The sequence below is a fragment of the Bubalus kerabau genome, chromosome 8 (assembly GCF_029407905.1).
Source record: "Bubalus kerabau isolate K-KA32 ecotype Philippines breed swamp buffalo chromosome 8, PCC_UOA_SB_1v2, whole genome shotgun sequence".
NCBI classification, from domain to species: Eukaryota; Metazoa; Chordata; class Mammalia; order Artiodactyla; family Bovidae; genus Bubalus; species Bubalus kerabau.
In genome coordinates, this window is record NC_073631.1 from 90,806,521 (window position 1) to 90,825,947 (window position 19,427).

Sequence of the window (19,427 nt, forward strand, 5' to 3'; positions counted from 1 at the left end):
AATCAGATATATACTACTTTTCCTGTTTTGTGCCCCCTGCTTACTTGATTAGTTTTCTAAGTGGATACCACTAAATCAGCCCAAAATATTCCCTGGTTGCTTAAATGTTTTCTCCGAAAAAGAAAATGATGCGATACCTAATCTACAACACAGTGAAGTGAAAGTCGCTCAGTCGTGTCTGACTCTTTGTGACCCTATGGATGATACAGTCCATGGAATTCTCTAGGCCAGAATACTGGAGTGGGTAGCCTTTCCCTTCTCCAGGGGATCTTCCCAACCCAGGGATTAAACCCAGGTCTCCAGCATTGCAGGCGGATATTCTACCAATTCCATTGTCTTAGAGACATCTCCTCAGGGCTTTCCTGTCTGTCCTACATCTAGTCACTTTCTTCCTCTAGACCTGCAAGGAGCGATCTAGACTTAAGTCTACTCTCTTCCTTCATTGATAGTTCGACTGGGTATTGATTTCTAGGTTGTAAACAATGTTACTTAGATTTTTGAAGGCATTCTCCCCTGATTGCCTGTGAATTTCCAGGGTTGCTCAAAAGAAGTCTTCTGTTATTTATGTTTTCTATCCAAATGAATTGGTTTTTCTCTCTTTCTGGAAACTCTTAGGGTCTTCTCTTCATTCACTGTATTCTGAACTCTCAATGTCCTTCCCTATGTGTATCTGTCCCATCCATCTTGCTGGTACCCAGTGGGAGCTTGTCATAAAAATTATATTTTTCCATTATGGAAGTTTTCTTGAATTTTGATAGAATCTTCTCAGTTTTCTCTACTCTTTTTCTGAAACTCCTATCTTTTCTCATCTTGCTTATTCTTTTTATGCTAAAGTTTCTACATATATTTCATATCTTTACATTGTATTTAGGATTTTATAAATTTATTTCCTATTTTATTTATATTTGTTCTTCTTCTTGTTCCTCTATTATAGAATGTCCTTCATATTTCATGAATGCAGATTCTTTGTTTCCCTCTCTGAATATATTAATGATAGCTTCTTTTCTTCTGTTTTCATCTTTTTCACACAGTCTGTTTCCTGCAAGTTTCTGTTTTCCTTTTCTTTAAGTCTCTCCCTTCCATGCCTGAGGCTGTCTTCAGATATCCAGGAACTTTGGTGCTTTGCTCATATTTAAAGCAGTGAAAAGCTGGCTGGAATCCTTGTACATGTGCTTTGGGATTTGTTGGTGAATGTGGGCTCATATCTAGTATCATCTGATTGGGGCGTTTTGGGGAGAAAACCCAATGCCATATATTTTCATTTTTTCTCTTATGCTGGCTGCATTGCCCAAAGAAAAACCTCCCTGTTCTCTTGCCTACTGACACGAGGAGGGAATAGGTCTGGTTATTGGGGCTAGCAGCGTAGAAGGCAGGCTTCTCACCATTCAACATATAAATGGTCAGTCGGTACCTCTGTTTTCATCATGAAATTATCGCCGATTCGAAACTGCATCGAGTTCTCCTTACCCTCTGTGTCACCTGTCTAAAGATTACACTTCTATTTGGTGGAGGAGGAACAGCTGCTTCCATGGAGACTTGGGGAAGAAAATTGTGTATTTAACTGTTTCTTAAACAATTTTTTAAATACCCTCACTTCTCAACATTTTAAAAACTTTGAGGGCTACTGGTAGGTAAATTAGATTGCTTATTTTCTTTCCTCACTGTTGACCAGAATTCCACTTTCATTGACTAATTGAGGCATTTCCCACCTATTCTTTAACTTTCCAGGTTCCAAAGTGATTTTGCTGTCATCTTCTCACTTGACATTTTTATAATTGTGACTTTACCTTAAAAAGTCTGTTCTTTTTTTAATGAGATTCAGGATAGAGTGAAGGTAAATGGACCTATTTAATCTGCCATCTTATTGGAAGAGGCGATATTTCTCTTTTAACTTTAAAATACAAGTAAATAAATGATTCTTGACTAATAATTCTTGCACAGATTGACCGTCGTGGCTCCATGGGATCCACACTGGGGGATGATGGAGAAAACAGGGAAAGGAAAGGAAAGCCCCAGAGTGCATAGACAGTGGCAGCAGGGCCACGCAACCCTGCTCACTCTTGATGTGCTGAGTTTATACGGTCTTGGTTGAGGGGATGACAAATGATCCTTTCTAGCTTTAATTCAACCAGTCCTTCCACAATGTGCTTCTGGCTTTAAGTGATTTCTACAGGAAGTTACTTAAAAAAACCCAAGAATGAAGACAACACAAGAAAATGTAAGAGGACATCCTTCTCCTGCCCTTGATGTAAACTCTTCATGAAGATCTGGTGAGGATCTAATCAGCAATAACCTGAATGACTCAGAAGAGCTGGTAACAAATTTGAAGCTATCAGTAAGATTCCTTGAATGTGGATTTCTATCCATTATAGTTATTAAAGAATTATGATGCATAGTGTGAATCAAGATGTTAGTTTATACATGAATAGTAATAGTATAATGAATAGATATTTAAAATTTAGCACACAAAACAGGACTTTTCATAAAAATTCTGTTTCCATCAATGCTGAAAATCAATTAAATCCATTATTTATTTTACAAAATGTTATATCCTCTTAAGTATTTAGAAACTTCCTTTGTAATTTCTTAGTGAAGAACAAAAAATCAAAACATACATGCTATTGAAAAAAAGATTCTGCTCTTTTATAGTGGTAAAAAATGACTGAAATATAAATAACATAGCAGCACAGGACATCAATACAAGTGTGTGTGTGTGTGTGTCTGTGTAGGATTATATAAAAAAACCAAAGAACAAAAAGATAACAACTGCAAAATAATGCAGGAAAGAGAGATGGAAAGAATAATTACTTGAAAAACATAGAAATCTGGCACTAAAAATTACTCTAAACTTATAAAGTCACAGAAAGTTCAAGTGGATCAATCTTGTCAGGCAAAATTTTCTAACCTGAATAAAAATGCAAAAGCCAATAATATGCTTTTTATAAGAGAAACATCTAAAGTATAAGGACATAGACCTATTGAAACTGAAAGGACTGAAGTAATGCCAAGTAAACACTAGCTTAAAGAAAGCTAGTATTGCTATTACACTTTCATCAGACAAACGCTAAGATTCCATAATATTACCATTGATTAAACTGCTGCTGCTGCTGCTAAGTCGCTTCAGTCATGTCCGACTCTGTGAGACCCCATAGACGGCAGCCCACCAAGCTCCCCCGTCCCTGGGATTCTCCAGGCAAGAACACTGGAGTGGGTTGCCATTTCCTTCTCCAATGCAGGAAAGTGAAAAGTGAAAGTGAAGTCGTGTCCGATTCTTCGCGACCCCTTGGACTGCAGCCCACCAGGCTCCTATGTCCATGGGATTTTCCAGGCAAGAGTACTGGAGTGGTGTGTCATTGCCTTCTCCAACCATTGATTAAAAGGGACAGGCAAAATGGTAAAAGCCATTTAGCCATACTTAGCCAGGAATATATAAATATTCTAAACTGATAGGGATGTAATAACATAATCTGAATAATCTAAAATTACACAGAAACCAAAACTGACAGATCAGGAGACATAGACATATTCACATCATAGAGGGAGATGTTAACAAAACAGTTGCATTCGTTGCTGGCTAGCCAGACAAAAATTGTTAGGTCACAGACAACTTGAAAATCACACTGGCAAACTTGATCTAAAAGGCTTAGAAAATACTGCACCCAATAAGTTGAAAATATGCAGTTCTTTTTAAGTAAAATGAAATATTTATCACAATTGGCCATGGCTAGTCCACAAATCTGCCTCAGCAAGTTTAGAACTGATGTCATACAGACAAGCTTTTGACCACAGGGAATTTATGTTAGAAATAAACAACAAGAAGTAGCTACAAACGTTTCATTTATTTCAAAATTTAAAACATACATCTAAGCAGCCCATGGATCAAAGACTAATATAATGGAAATCAGAAGACACAAAAAACTGAAAAATATAGAATACAAGTAAAGTGGAAGAAATGGAAGAAAGTTTGTCTCCTCAAATTTTTACTTTGGAAGAGAAGAAAAAGTTCAAACAAATAATGCAAATTTATATTTTAAAAGTAGTGAAACTAAATGGAAAGATGAAGTAGACAGAACAAAGTAATAAAAAGAAGAAACTAATAATGTATAACATGAAATAGAGTCAAAAGAGCCAAAAGTTGGTTCTTTGGCAGACTTATAAAATGTACACCTTTGGAAAAAAATATTCCAATAGTAGGAATGAAAAGATATATAACTAAAAACATATAGAAATTAAATAGGTAATAAGAGACTATTAAAAACAACATGCAACTAAATTTGAGATGGCTGCATAAGTTCCTAGAAAAATACAACCAAAACTCAAGGAGAAATTAGAAATGTGACTAATTCTAAACCCAGGAAAGTAATGGAAGAATTGCTAAGTATATGTCTGTTATGCCTTTCGCATTCTCCTTTCTGTTTCCCAGTATCTGGAACAGAGAATGGACAGAGGGCAAGGAGGCAGCCGTCTTGAGCATGAGGTAGCCGTCAAGTGCTGATGACGGCAGAGCAGAAATAGAAAGAGTCAAGGTCATCATGATTGTGGAACCATTATACCAGCCTATTTCTATCTTATTAAAACTATTGTTATTTTGGGTGTTTGTTGAGATGAAGAAGTAATTAATAGAAGTGGTAATACTGAAAAGAAAACAAGAAAATGATTAACTTGAAATTCTGGAGACTGTGGCTGCCTCCATAAGGGGTTGGATATGATTGTGTGAGGAAAGGAAATGGAATCAAAGAAGAGCTTATGGGGATTTTTAGAAATTGTTATGTCCTTTTTCTTAAGCTGGGGTGTTGATATAAACCATGTTATCACCTTCTTTAAAATTTTTGTTACATTCTTTAAATATATATATATATTAAAATATTTCACAATCAAGATACGTGAAAAACAATTTGGGAACAAAATAAATGTACCCTTTTGTTAGGGAATATCATTGGACTATGAAAAGAAAAATATTGTTGAGAATTTTAGGAGACAAAACAAACACAGTATTAGAATAAATTCTATGGGAGGTTTATTTTATGGAGGGTTACTGTACAGTTAGGGGAAAGTACAGTTGCTTCCAACATGGCTAAGTTCATGTTACTTGCTAGATAATATTTCCACAATATACAAGGTGAAGAACCATGTTTTTGTGGTTCAAAATTAAATGATATATAGAAGAAAATGCATTATCAATAGTCAATTATTTCTTTAATAACAAAATGTCTTGTGGAAACCCAGCTAAGTAAACCAATGGAGCCCAGCTAGGGTTTTGACTACAATAAACGTTAAAATCTTGAGTGAGGCTGTGCTCACAGGCTGCTGCTTTGATTCTTCTTTTTTTATGAATGTTAAGATAAATTATTCAGAAGTGAATTCACCTCACCACCTATTGTTTATTGTTGTTATTTAGTCTCTCAGTTGTACCCAACTTTTCTGTGACCCTATGGACTGTAGGCCATCATGCTCCTCTGTCCATGGGATTTCCCAGGCAAGAACACTGGAGTGGGTTGCCATTTCCTCCTCCAGGGGATCTTCCAGACCTAGGGATTGAGCCTAGATCTTTGAGTCTCCTGCATTGCAGGCAGATTCTTTACCACTGATCCACCAGGAAAGCACCACTTGCATGGTGAATCCCAGTACCTGAATCAGCACCACCTGAATCCCACTATATGTCAGAAATATCATCCCTTGTTCCGATTTAATACCATTGATAATGAGGGTTCCAGATTCTCAACTGAATGGCATGAGTTCTCATAAATTGGATTAGTGAGTAGAATAGTTATAATTTCTTTTAAAACTTCAACTTCATCTTGTGTTCCCAGAGGTGCAGAAAACTGCCAAGTTAAAAAAAAACAAGTAAAATGTATAAACTTTCAGCTATGAGTAAGGACTGAGAAGCCATTGACTAGACACGGTGACTAGAGTTGACATCACTACACTCAACAATTGAAATTTGCCAAGAGTAGAACTTAAATGCTCTCAAAAAAAAAAAAAAAAAGATAAATATGTGAGGCAATCAATATGCCAATCAAGCAGATAGGGGAAACCATTTCACCATGAATACTTCTTCAAATCACCAATGCATACTTTAAATAACTTATGATCTCTTTCAACTTTATTGAGGTATAACTGACAAATAAAATCATAAGATATTTAAAGTGTACATCATGATGATCTGATCTACATATGCATTATGAAAAGATTATTTCCACCCAGCCCTTAAATACTTCAGTTACAGCATGGGTCCCCCACTTCCTCTCTCTCTCTCATTCGTGACACATTCAAGTATCAGTCCCTTAACCAATCTCAACCATACAGTAATAGTATCACCTCTAGCCCCCATGTTTTATATTAGGTCCTTAGACCTTATTTATCTTATAGCCAAATGCTTATACCCTATTGCTAATATCTCCCTATTTACCCACTCCAACCCCCTGGCTCCTGGGAACCAATTTTCTATTCTTTATTTCTATGAGTTTTACTTTTATTTTCAAGATTCAATATATAAATGAAACCATGCAGTATTTGTCCTTCTATGCCTGGTTTCGGAGAAGGCAATGGCACCCCACTCCAGTACTTTTGCCTGGAAAATCCCATGGATGGAGGAGCCTGGAAGGCTGCAGTCCATGGGGTCGCTGAGGGTTGGACATGACTGAGCGACTTCACTTTCACTTTTCACTTTCATGCATTGGAGAAGGAAATGGCAACACTTCAGTGTTCTTGCCTGGAGAACCCCAGGGATGAGGGAGCCTGGTGGGCTGCCATCTATTGGGTCGCACAGAGTTGGACACAACTGAAGTGACTTAGGAGGAGATGCCTGGCTTATTTTACTTAGCATACTGCACTCAAAATTCATCCATGTAATTGGAATGGCAGAATTGCCTTTTTTTTTTCTCTCATGGCTTAATAATATACCATGGTATATGCATACCACATCTTCTTAATCCATTCATTCATTTTTTCCATATTTTGGCTATTGTGAATAATGCTACAGTATGAGTGCAGGTATCTCTTCAAGATCCTGTTTTCATTTCCTTTGGATATATACCCTGTAGTGGGATTGCTAGATCCTGTTTTAGTATTTTGATCCATTGTTTCCTATAGTGGTTGCGCCAATTAATATTCCCACCAACAATCCATAGGGGTTCCCTTTTCTTCAACAACCCTTGTTATCTCTTGCCTTTTGGTGATGCTGTGATTCCTAAAGGGTATGTGATAGCCTTTCTCTTTCTCTCTGCTCACATCTTTATAACCTGCAGAATTTGGCTGGATGGGTAGAGGAAACCCATAGTAGGTTGTGTCAATTGAGGTCTCAGCAGTGCTAAAAACTGGCTCTGCTGGCCAACTAACTTCGCCTGGTCTAGGAAAAGGGGAAAGCAATTTAGAACTTTTGTTTGTAGCACCTACCTGACCTAATTTAAAATGCCATTTCCGCATTTGATCTAGGGGCCAGATATTCTAGAATTGGTATCTCCCTACTTGGCAGAAATAACACCCCTAGTCCATGATATTATGAACCATGCTTATTACTTTTATAGCGCTCTTAGAATTCTTAGAGAATATTAGAGAGTGCTGTTTCATAGAACTCGATTTCGAATAATAAGGATTTCACCACCAAACTAAACAACATCTAATTAAAAGCAAGATTCAATTTGTTCAAGGAAATTTTCCTTTGAACTTTTCCTTTTGGGGAAACTACAAATTATATAAGATGAATGGAAAACAATTATTTTAGGCCTTTCATTAAAAACATACTGAATTTCCAATTCCTTTCATTCAAAGATGCCTGGAGGTTTAGAAATTGAGCTAGTGTAAAAACCTGAGATATTTCTTTGATTAATACCAGTGCTTGAAAAAAGGAAAAAACATAGCAACTTGATTCTTATTTTGGTATGTAAAAATTGATTTCTGGATACCTGAAATTCATTTCTTATGGAAATAATATGAGTGATGATTGGTCTTCCAACTGCTCCACTGGAACTTGACAAATTATTCCCTCATATATGTCAGTGTCTTTTGGGATCTTCCTTTCTTCTTGTTCCTTTTCTTCTCTAAAAATATTTCAGGTACTTTTGGAGTAATAAAGAATTTATGGGCTAAATACCTACCTATCATTTTTATTCTGGCATACGTAGGGAGCTCTGCTAATGTTTGGGCCATTGCCTATGGTGAAAAGGGAACACTGTGAATCTTTTTCACATATGCAGCTTAGGAATGAGACTCAGATAGGAGTGCTCCTGAATCATTTCTGGAATCTGAGGAACTGGTGAATATCCATCAGGTTCAAAACTAACATATAATCATCACCATTGGCTGCTGTAGCAGCAGCAATAGGAAAATTATCATCAAATTATCATTATCATCTATACCAATACTTTGCAATTCTAGTAACAAGAATTTTAGGACTGATAACGTTTACAAAGAACTCATACAACTCACTAGCAAAAACAACCAACCAATCGAACAAGCAAACAGAATAACCTCCTAGACAATCCAACTGAAAAACAGGCAGAGGAACTGAAAAGACAGGTTCACAAAGAAGACATCCAAGTGGTCAACAGGTACATGAAAAGGCGCTTAACATCACTAATCATCAGAGGAATGCAAATCAAAAGCACAGTGAGTTATCATCTCAAACTGTTGAAATGGCAATCATTATAATAGCTTTATGCTAAGTGAAATAAGTCGGGCAGGGAAAGACAAATACTGCATGGTATCACTTTTACAGGGGCTTCCCTGGTGGCTCAGTGATAAAGAATCGGCCTGCCAATGCAGGAGATGTGGGTTCGATCGCTGGGTTGGGAAGATCTCCTGGAGAAGGAAATGGCAACCCACTCCAATATTCTTGCCTGGGAAATCCTATGGACAGAGGAGCCTGGTGGGACAAAGTCCATGGGGTCGCAAAACAGTCAGACAGGACTTAGTGACTAAACAACAACAACAATCATTGATATGGGAAATCCATAAAAGCTGAACGCATAGAATAGAGAGTAGAGTGTTGCTTACCAGGGGTTAGAGGGGAGAGCAGGGGGGATGGGGAGATAAAGTTTAAAGGGTACCTGCTTCCAGTTTTAAGATGAGTAAGTTCCAGGTATCTAATGCAGGATTATTATAATTAATAACATTATATACATTAGTTGAAAGTTGCTAAGAGAGTAAATTTTGAATGTTCACACTGCAATAAATGGTAGTTATATAATATGATGGAGGTGTTAAATAAAGCTATGGTGGTAATCACTTTTCAATATGTAGGTGTATCAAACCAACACGATGGTGATTTGAATGTGTAAAAACATGGCAAAATGGTATAAATTACCAAAAAACTCTATGCCCTTTTGTTTCTTCTTTTTCTTCTTTGAAATTTATTTTAAACCATCCTCTCTCAAAAAGAGTAATATTTGGATCTTTTTTGACTTGCTGTTCACATTCAAAGCCAAACCACACAGGATTTAATTTAATTCAATAAAATGTCTTATCTACTTGATGAAAAAAGCAGAAGACTGAAACATTATGAATATAAATATTCCTTCCATTTTATAGCTAGATTAAGTGGATACAAGTAGATACATACATAATCAGTTAATCTTTAATTATCCGGTTTAAATCTGGGAAAGAACAGGTGCAGTTTATTATAACAACATGTTATAATAATCTACTATGTTTATATCTGAGATTTTAATTGTCAAAAATAAAAATCTATCTTAAATGTACAGTATGTGAAAAATACTTTCATGTGACCCCCTATAAATAGCACTTTATTAGAGCAAAAAGTTGTCCCTTAATTTTTCTTTTACACCAAGCTAAAATTTTATATATGAAGTTATAGAATGACCATAGAATCATTGTTCAAAGGCCTAGCTCTTCTCTACCAAACTCAGAACTTATTATCTTTACTGCCTAAAATAGACCCCAGTTATCTCACATTTCCCTGTTGAAAACTTAATCCTCCCTCAGTGGCATCACAAACCTCCTTTTATCTATCTTTCTGTAGCAGAGGCATCTTCCATGCTTTTATCACTCTCATCCACAAAGTCATATTAATCAGAAAGTCCAGTTAGGCCCATACCCTCTGTCCTTCACTTTGTTTCCACAGTAAGCTTCTCAAAGGGCAGAATTTACCATACTGCCTCCTGGCTTCAAAGCTCTCCATTTCCCTTAAGATAAACTAGGATCCTTTGCATGGCGCAAACTACTATTTTTCACCTGGCCCAACCTCTCCAAACATTTCACTTTCCACAGCTCATCCCTGGCACCTACACTGGACGTGCTTCCTGAAAAATCCCCTCTCTACATTTTGGGGTCTTTGAATTTTATGTATTCTCTGATTACATTACCTCTTCCTTTTTCATTCCTTCATTAATTAGCCAAGATAATTATCTATTGAATACTTACTCTCCGTCAAGCAGTAGAATGTGGTAGGGTGTTAAATGGGGAGCCAAGTAGGCCTGGTCCTTGCACACATGAAGGGTGCATATCTCTGACTGTGAGTGCCATCTTCCCTCCAGACTCAGATTTCTTGACCTCACATGCCCTCTTGGCAATATTCCCAGACTGAGCTAGTTGTTTCAGCTTCTGGGAGATCTGGTCTCTGTGTATACCCTTGGTGTGGTATTTATGTCACAGTTTCTTGTTTTTAAAGTCCATCTTCCTCATTAGACCCTGAGCTGCCCGTAAAGAGGAGGTCTTTTCATCCATAGCCTTTCCTACCACGCCCGGGACAGTGCTGGATAACCAAACCATTGGAAAGGTCTTGATCTCAAATTTAAGCATCACACCAGAAAACTGGGTTTCTAAAGATGACCACAAGAGAGTTACCAAGTGAGTGCAAGTATACCCAACAGTTTTTAAAGCTCATTTCTGATGCATTTTTCTGTAATACACCTGGCAGACTGCTGATTTTCTATGTCCTAAAAGAATTATTTCCCTCCCTAAAGATGATAATATTTTCAGAAATATGTATTGAATTCTCATCTTAAAAACTCTTAAATACACTGTAGCTAGTGGTTTAAAACTTATCACTACGTTAGTTTTCTCTTTACATAAAAATCACTCTTCCTTAAAGATTTCTGTAAATAACAAGATGGTTTTCTTTTTCCTATTCAGTTGCATGCTAATGCATTATAGCCTGAGGAAGGAACATATGCCCCACTCTCATATTTCTAATGCCATTGTTACCATAGGACTATTTCTGTGCAGGTTTACTTTTCAGTGGTCTCGAGATATATTTCTCCTAATAAAACCTAGTATAGTATTTTTATATTGATCTATTCTGGGAAAATGAATTCTACGGGATAGTTTACAAAAGTCTTCTTCCTTCCTTTAATAGCCAGAATGGCTACAAACAATGCCTCCATCTTCATTTGACGGTGGCAGCTTATGAATTCTACTAGAATTTACTAGCAAGAAGGACACTAAAGATAACTGGGTTGTAATTATACGAATAGGAGTTGCTGTAAGTTCATAACCTGGAAGTAATAGACTGTGCTTAATAAAAAGGCAGCAAGATTTTGATAAGAAAATTAAACAATATTCTGAGGCTAGCATTATATTTCTTTAAATTACATATGCAAACTGCGATCACTATGGTATCTGTTAAAAGGAGAAAATGATGCTGATTTCAGAGCCTAAAACTTTTTCTATGAGGATTTTGATTTCAGTCCATCCATGAAGGCTTATCAAACCATCACACCATGCTTTGACATAGGCAAGTAAAGTAATTCTTAGACAAGGAAGCAAGTAACAGATTTTAAAATGCATACATAGCTAACTGCAGATCTAATATAATTTCATGTAGAATTATTTAGAGAGAATCAAATTTAATATACCTTTTCCAGCTCCATTTTGCTTGAAATTTTCCCTGCATCATTACTGTATCTGAAAAATAAATTTACCCAGTTTATAATTTCATTAAAATATAATTCTGAAAATCCTAATCAAAATAATATTCTTTACCCTGGAACTGGTTTTGTTTTCTCTTTTCTCTCATTTGCTTCTTGTCCATTAATACTTTCTGCAAAACATTAAATAGAAAAAAAATTAAAATGAAGGATTATCAGTGTATGTGTGTGTGTGTGAAGGTGGAAGCATTATGAGAGGCTGAAAATAAACAAATTCACTTTGTACTGACATAACCTTCATCATAATAAAGTGTTTTACAAACACCAATATCCTCCCAACATTTTTCTCACTAAACCAAAGCAGTTTATCAGAACCAGAAATAACCAAGGTAGAATGTGATGCTGTCTCCAGATAGAATATAGGAATTAAAGGTTCACAAATTATGCAGGAAAGTCATTTCAGGGTAAAAGAGTAACCTGAGTCTACTGATAAAGACATAAAAGAGAGTTTTATCAGATTGGTTGAAGTATAGAAAAGTCATTCTTTTTCTTCCCCTTTTGTCAGAGAATGTAAATTCAACCATTAATTGAAGGTAAAATATTTGGGTAATATAATTCCCTTGTATAAATACTGGGAAATAGAGGTAGAGTAAGGTTGAATTCATATCATGCCTGTATGGATAATTAATTCAAAATATAATCCTTGAGTTTATCCCATTGCCCAGATAGCTAGATCCCACCGTGGCCAAAGCAAATGTGGTACCATCTATTTCCAGTGCCTGGTTGGTAGATCCACTGAAGTAAGTCATCTGAGTAGCCTCCACCTCTGCTTCTGCACTGATGACCTGCTGGGCCACAGCCTCCACGATGGGCATCACCATGGCAGCAGTAGAGGTGTTGCTAAGCCACATCGACAGGAAGGCGGTACTGCTCATGAACCCCAAGGACAGCCTGAAACAAGAGGGCCTTCAGTATGAATTGTGCTCTCTAGCTTCACCAGCTCTGTAGTACTTACCTGTAAAGGATGTTGTTTGTGAGTTGAGAAGTCGTTTTTACAAAACATAAAGACAGTTAAGGTTCCACCCAGGTAAAGAACTCTGAGAACAGGATAGACAGGTAGAAATCCAAATGGCACATGTAAGACAGGACTTATGATGAGGTTGTCTCCCTGGAAACTGTAAGAGTCTTCTCTCCAAACCAGAAAAAATGATAAAACTTATAATCAAACTGCAAGTTGGTAGATGGTGTAACAGCTTATAATATTATACCAATATTCAAATGCCCTTTAAAGATGGCTCATCTTCAAATACTAGTAAAATAAGGTGAAATTGGCTTTTGCATTTAGGATCCCTTATTCTTTCTTTTATATTTGAGACATATCTCTATTTGTATATGTGCCAAGGAAGAACAAGGGCAAGGAGGGAGGTTAATATTTATAAATCTGCTTTTTACTTGTTTATTACTCTGGTTCAGTATATGGTGGGTGGAGGAAATGGTTAAAATCACTAGCTAAAATGAGGTCTCAGAATTTTCTGTAGATTCAATTATTCATGCTCTCCTGAATCTGACATTCCTGCCTGTTGTCAAGAGCTGGATGTATTACATTGTCTCCTCATACAAATAGAGTAATCCTTCTCCCTTAAAAAATAACATACCTAAAATTATAGGATTTTAAACCATGTCTATAAGCTTTCAGAGTCACAACTGGGGGAAAAACACGATCTCTTTTGAGTAGGAGGTCCAAGAATATCATTCAGATGCATGTCTTTCCATATAGAACCATTTATGAATTTCTCTTTCTTTTGAAATAGATCTATAAGAAAAATTCCACATTCTACATTCCACCTACAGATAAGATGGATATTTTCTATGTGAAAAATGAAACAAAACTTTTAAGAAAACTGCTTAAACAATAAACTATTCTTAATTAAAAAATAGAAACAATTTCAACTTAAGGCATTGGCAAAACAATCTCTCAATACAAATCTCTCAGTACAAAAAGATTGGGAACTGGTAAAACTTTTGTGTGGTGAAAATACCTTAACTTGAAAAATCACTTAGTGGTATAATGGACAGGACCCTGTCCCACTGTGCAGACTCCACCACCTGGAGCCAGTGAGCAGATGGCCAAGGAAAAGAGACACATTTCTGTAGCACTTCAAGAGGCATGGGACACCATTTCATTTTAAGAGTAAAACGTCCTTAATACATACATGTTCTAAAATTTTTAAGTTACAGATTTTTGTACGAAATAGGCTTCATCTAAGATATTGAATACTTTTTCTATTTACAAAAGAGTGTGCTCCATAAATGATAAAACACAGACATTGTTATACCCTGACATGAATTATGCAGCATAATTCAATAAATTTTCTTATGTTTAAAGAAAGATGAGCTGGGAAGAATCACCTAAGGTTTTAAAGCATAATGCCATTTTGTAAATGATTTTGACACTGGATTTTTTTTGTTTGTTTTTTTTTTTTCTTAGTTTCCATCTATGTTCTTAACAAGAGCTAGAATTAAAACCAAAATGGCCAATTAATTTAATGGATTTTGGTGGGCAAAATTTATTTTAGTGGGCAAAATTAGTCCAATGAGTGATTTCACATTCTATAGACGAAACTTCTTAATTGATTGTTTTACTCTGGAACAATTCATTTAAAAAGAGAAATGTTCACCTCGGAATTTTTCTAAACATATTTGTATTTTGTCAGTAAACATCTTTGTCTTTGGTTCTTAACATCCTTCCTGATGATCAAGGATACTCTTGAACAAGTCTTGAATGTATAATCAGCCCAATAAACAAGATAGTACTGAAATCTACTCTGAAGTCTATCAATCTTGTTTGTTGAGGTTCAGGCTTCTCTCAGCTTTGACTATTACAGAGCATAAAAGGTGGAAGAGTTGTGTGCACTTATTCCAATCTCCCTGTAATTAGACTTGCAGTGAAATTAAAGTTTGTTTCACCTCCAATTCAAGTACCCTTTATATCACCTTCATTTTTGCAGAGGGAAAAAAAAATCATGAAATTACACTGTCATACAAATGATTGCCTGGATGTGCATTACTTATCTGGTTATTTGCTCTGTACAAAAATGGTCTGTATGGAATGTAAACCTGGAGCAGTAAACACAGTACTTACCATGCTGGGTTCACACCCACCATCATCACCATTCTCAGAGCAATCCTTTTGTGCAGATTCCATTTTTCTATGGATGTTGCTAAACAGATGACTCCAATCAGCAGTAGGTGAAAATCTTTGAAATAAGCAGATGCCACCTGAAATTACAATTAAACCCATGAGTATTTATGCTGACGAGGGAAAAACAACATTGCACCAGAAAGGCATTATTTTGCTGCTCCTAACTTTGACCTTCAACTACATAATCTTTCTATTTTGTTGGAAGAAATGCAGGTGTATGTGAATACAAATGTAAATCAGTTCCACATCCTTATCCAGAAAAAGTAGTATAAAGAAAAAATATACATAGAGAGAGGGTACCCATTACTGAGTTTTTAAAGACCTGAGTAACCTCAGGCAAGTGCCTTCTATTCCTTAGTTTCTCCATCTGTAAACTGGGGCTAATTAGTTTGCAATCCTATAGCAGACTGGCCATGGCTATGATGAGGAAAAGTCTCAAGTCAAACTCTGGCTCACCAATATCTTCATTATGCCCAGACTGCAGTCATTCTTCTGTATTTTGAATGGCGATTAGTAGAGCATTACAGACACTTGGGCAACCATTTGTAGCAGGATTTACAAAAGAATTCTCTGAGAGGTACATTAATATTTTTCTTTTTCAAAAAAAGTTTCTGTGGCCGAATAAGTTTAGAAAACAGAATTTCTTAAGAGTCTAGAATTTTATTTCTTGTAGGCCTTCTCCAAATCTTTAAACACCAGTGTAAACTCTCACTCTCAAAGAGGGGGATACCCTATGCTACATAGTTTTCAAACTTATCTAATCATAGAAACCTTATTTTAAATTACCTCATGGTGATATTCAAGAGTCCTGACTTTACAAAATACTTGGCTTAAACTGAATCACAAGGCTGTGTTGAAATCCTCTCCCATGGAGGGCAGGGGACACAAAAAACTGTGGGTTTTATTTCAACTACGAAAAAAAAAAAAAAGAGAGACCTGTGTCATGGGTTAGTTTTTTAAAGAAGTCTCCACCCACAGTATTGGACAGATGAACTTTATGATAGCGGTACTGTACCCAAGCAGAAGACAGAAATCCAGGGGATAAATTACATGCCTGGCATTGGAATGTGCCATCTTTCCTGAGAATGTTTCAGCTGAGGTCTAGGCAGTTGTGTGCTGAGTGGCAGAGACTTGCATGGAGACAGATATTCTGGCTTCAGTGCATTTCATGCTTTTAATGGGAAACTGAATCCATTTTCTTCAGATGGGTACCCTTAGATTGTATAAAGGTAAGAAATACCTCTCAGCATGAATAAACTCCTCTCAGTAAGAACAAAAAGGAAATACACATGAAAGTTAATTTGGCTTTATCTTCTGAAATGGCAGGTTTCTGGAAAAGCAAACAGGGAAGCTTTTTCTTCATTAAAAAAAAAAATTACTTTTCCAACACTGTATGAGACCGAATTTTGTTGACTAGAAAAAGCTGATGCAGGATGTGAAAGAACTGGCCCTTTTGCTAGGAGGGAGGCACCGGGCATAGATCACAGCCTGGAAAAATCAGACATGCATTTCTTCTACTGACACTCACAGCTCAAGTAACCACGGCCTGTGTTTTGCTTTTGTCCACGTGAAGGTGGACACACATGCAGAATTCTAGAGGCAAGGCATAGCTGGAAGTCTGGAGGACTTATGTGGAAGCCTTACCAACAGGATGTTTTTGTAGTTCAGTTACTAAGTTGTGTCATAAAGTCGTGCTCGACTCTTTGCAACCCCATGGACTGCAGCACGCCAGGCTTCCCTGTCCATCACTATCTCCCTGAGTTTGCTCAAACTCACGTCCATTGAGTTGATGATGTCATCCAACCATCTCATTCTCTGTCACCCCCTTCTCCTCCTGCCCTCATTCTTTCCCAACATCAAGGTCTTTTCCGAGTCAGTTCTCATCAGGTGGCCCAAGTATTGGAGCTTCTACTTCAGCTTCAGTCCTTCTAATGAATATTCAGGTTGATTTCCTTTAGGATTGAGTGCTGCTCCTTTTAAATACAACTTTCTCACTGGAAGTATCAGCACAAAATAGGGAATCTAATTAAGTCAAACAGTCACAGGAAAACTTACTTCTTTGGAAGCCATGATCCCAAACATCGGGAACATTAAGCCAGGCAGCAACGCTGTTATCGACAAAGGCAAAGCTTCTGTCAGCCAGAATATGGCGATGACAAAGAGGGTGTAGGCACATTCTGCTTCCTGGACAGAACAAAAGCAAGACCTCAGGTGAAATAACAAGGCTGAGAAATCATTGTTCAAATCGCAGTCACACTTGCTGAATAGAGAAAGTAAGAAGAAACTCTGCAGGTCTCTGCACCTTAGAATAGGGCAGCAAATGGTTATTTCTGAGGGTCTCTAAGCCTTGGAAGAAAAGTTATGACCAACCTAGATAGCATATTGAAAAGCAGAAACATTACTTTGCCAACAAAGGTCTGTCTAGTCAAGGCTATGTATGGATGTGAGAGTTGGACTGTGAAGAAAGCTGAGCGCCGAAGAATTGAGGCTTTGGAACTGTGGTGTTGGAGAAGACTCTTGAGAGTCCCTTGACTGCAAAGAGATCCAACCAGTCCATTATAAAGGAGATCAGTCCTGGGTGTTCTTTGGAAGGAATGATGTTAAAGCTGAAACTCCAGTACTTTGGCCACCTCATGCGAAGAGTTAACTCATTGGAAAGGACTCTGATGCTGGGAGGGATTGGGGGCAGGAAGAGAAGGGGATGACAGAGGATGAGATGGCTGGATGTCATCACCGACTCAATGGACGTGAGTTTGAGTGAACTCTGGGAGATGGTGATGGACAGGGAGGCCTGGCGTGCTGCGATTCATGGGTCGCAAAGAGTTGGATACGACTGAGCAACTGAACTGAACTGAAAAGTCAAAATTTAATACACATAAAAAACCAGTGACATAAAAACATCCTCATTTGTTATATTTTCTTCACATTTCCTTCAAACTAGGTAACAGCATGTAGTCAATTTTCTATGCTCATATCAGCGTTTATGGGTGTTTGCCCTTACTTTCCTGTGGCTTATAAAATTCACACCCTTCCTTTTAACTGCATTTCCTGGTTTCTAGTTGGGTGGGACTCATGCACACCAACTTTCCTCTCTCTCTACTAAAAAGGGAAGTCAACCCAGAAGAAAAAGTTAGGTGTACTTTTTTGCAGAGAAAGAAGGACACTGCCTAGTTATGTGCATGGATAAGACTGAATTTGCTCCTAAGTGATGCAGACCTGGAGGTGAAGAGCCTTCTGTTTGGCTTTTTTAGAAAGACAGTTGAGCTTCTATGGAGACACAGGGAACTAAATAGGATAGAGGCTCTTAATGTAGTTTTTTGCTTTGCCAGGTATAAATCTGTGGGTTTCTGGCTTAGGGCATTGTTAAGGAATGGTTAAAATTTGTCCTTATATTGGGCCTCCCTGGTGGCTCAGATGGTAAAGAAGCTGCCTGCAATGCAAGAGACCCGGGTTCAATCCCTGGGTCAGGAAGATCCCTTGAGAAGGGCATGGCTACCCAACTCCAGTAATCTTGACTGGAGAATTCCATGGATAGAGGAGACTGGCATGCTACAGTCCATGGATCACAAAGAGTTGGACATGACTGAATGACTAACACTTTTACTTTGGCTTACATAAATAATTTTTATATGATACCACTATGTACTAAATGATTAATAAAGAGCAGCATATCTTACATGTTTGCTCTCACACTGCTTAATCTCTGCAAATTCTGAGCTGCATTTGAAAAATTTAGAAATTTATAAAACTCAAAATTTACAAATTTAAAAAACTCAAACTGCTGTCTGAGTTTAACAAGGTCTTTTATTTAAGGTTTTCCCAAAGCAGTAGCATTTCTAGTTTTGTTGCCTTCTGATTCGTCTACCTCATGGTGAGTCCTCTGGGCCTGGTCTTTAACTCACCCAGCATTCCTGCACTTTCAGGGAGTTTCTAAGAAATTCTTAATAAGACACGATTGTGTCATATCTTTATTGTGCTGTCTTTTTCAAGGAGAAAGAATAAAGGTGTTTTGATGTTGACAATTTTATACAAAGTCTACCTCTATAATCTTGACAAACAATAAAACAGTGGAACAAAGCTGAGCCTTGACTAAATCTTTCTGACTTGCTCTGGAGAGAATCTGTGAATATGTGCTTAACTTAAAATGCCAGTGTTGGAGAAAGACCAGGTCTGCTTTTTCTCTTAGTTAGAACACACGTGTGTGTGCTCAGCCTCTCAGCCGTATCTCTGACTCTTTGTGACCTCATGGACTATAACCCGCCAGGCTCCTCCTCTATGGAGATTTCCAGGAAAGACACTGGAATGGCTTACCATTTCCTACTCCAGGGACCTTCCCAATCCATGGATTGTACCCACATCTCTTGCATCTCCTGCATTGGCAGACAGATTCTTTACCACTG

The 19,427-nt window shown here is 37.3% G+C and overlaps 1 protein-coding gene across 1 annotated transcript in view; it reads right to left on the bottom strand.

Moving 5' to 3' along the window:
* The window catches only part of SLC13A1 (solute carrier family 13 member 1), a 76,902-nt gene that overhangs the window by 38,209 nt on the left and 19,266 nt on the right, over positions 1–19,427 (bottom strand). Inside the window, exons 2-6 of the mRNA XM_055589511.1 lie at positions 17,083–17,211; positions 14,968–15,104; positions 12,589–12,776; positions 11,941–11,998; positions 11,814–11,862 (exon numbers count right to left, since the gene is read on the bottom strand). Of these exons, the coding sequence (XP_055445486.1) occupies positions 11,814–11,862; positions 11,941–11,998; positions 12,589–12,776; positions 14,968–15,104; positions 17,083–17,211 (561 nt within the window). The remainder of the gene's footprint in view (positions 1–11,813; positions 11,863–11,940; positions 11,999–12,588; positions 12,777–14,967; positions 15,105–17,082; positions 17,212–19,427) is intronic.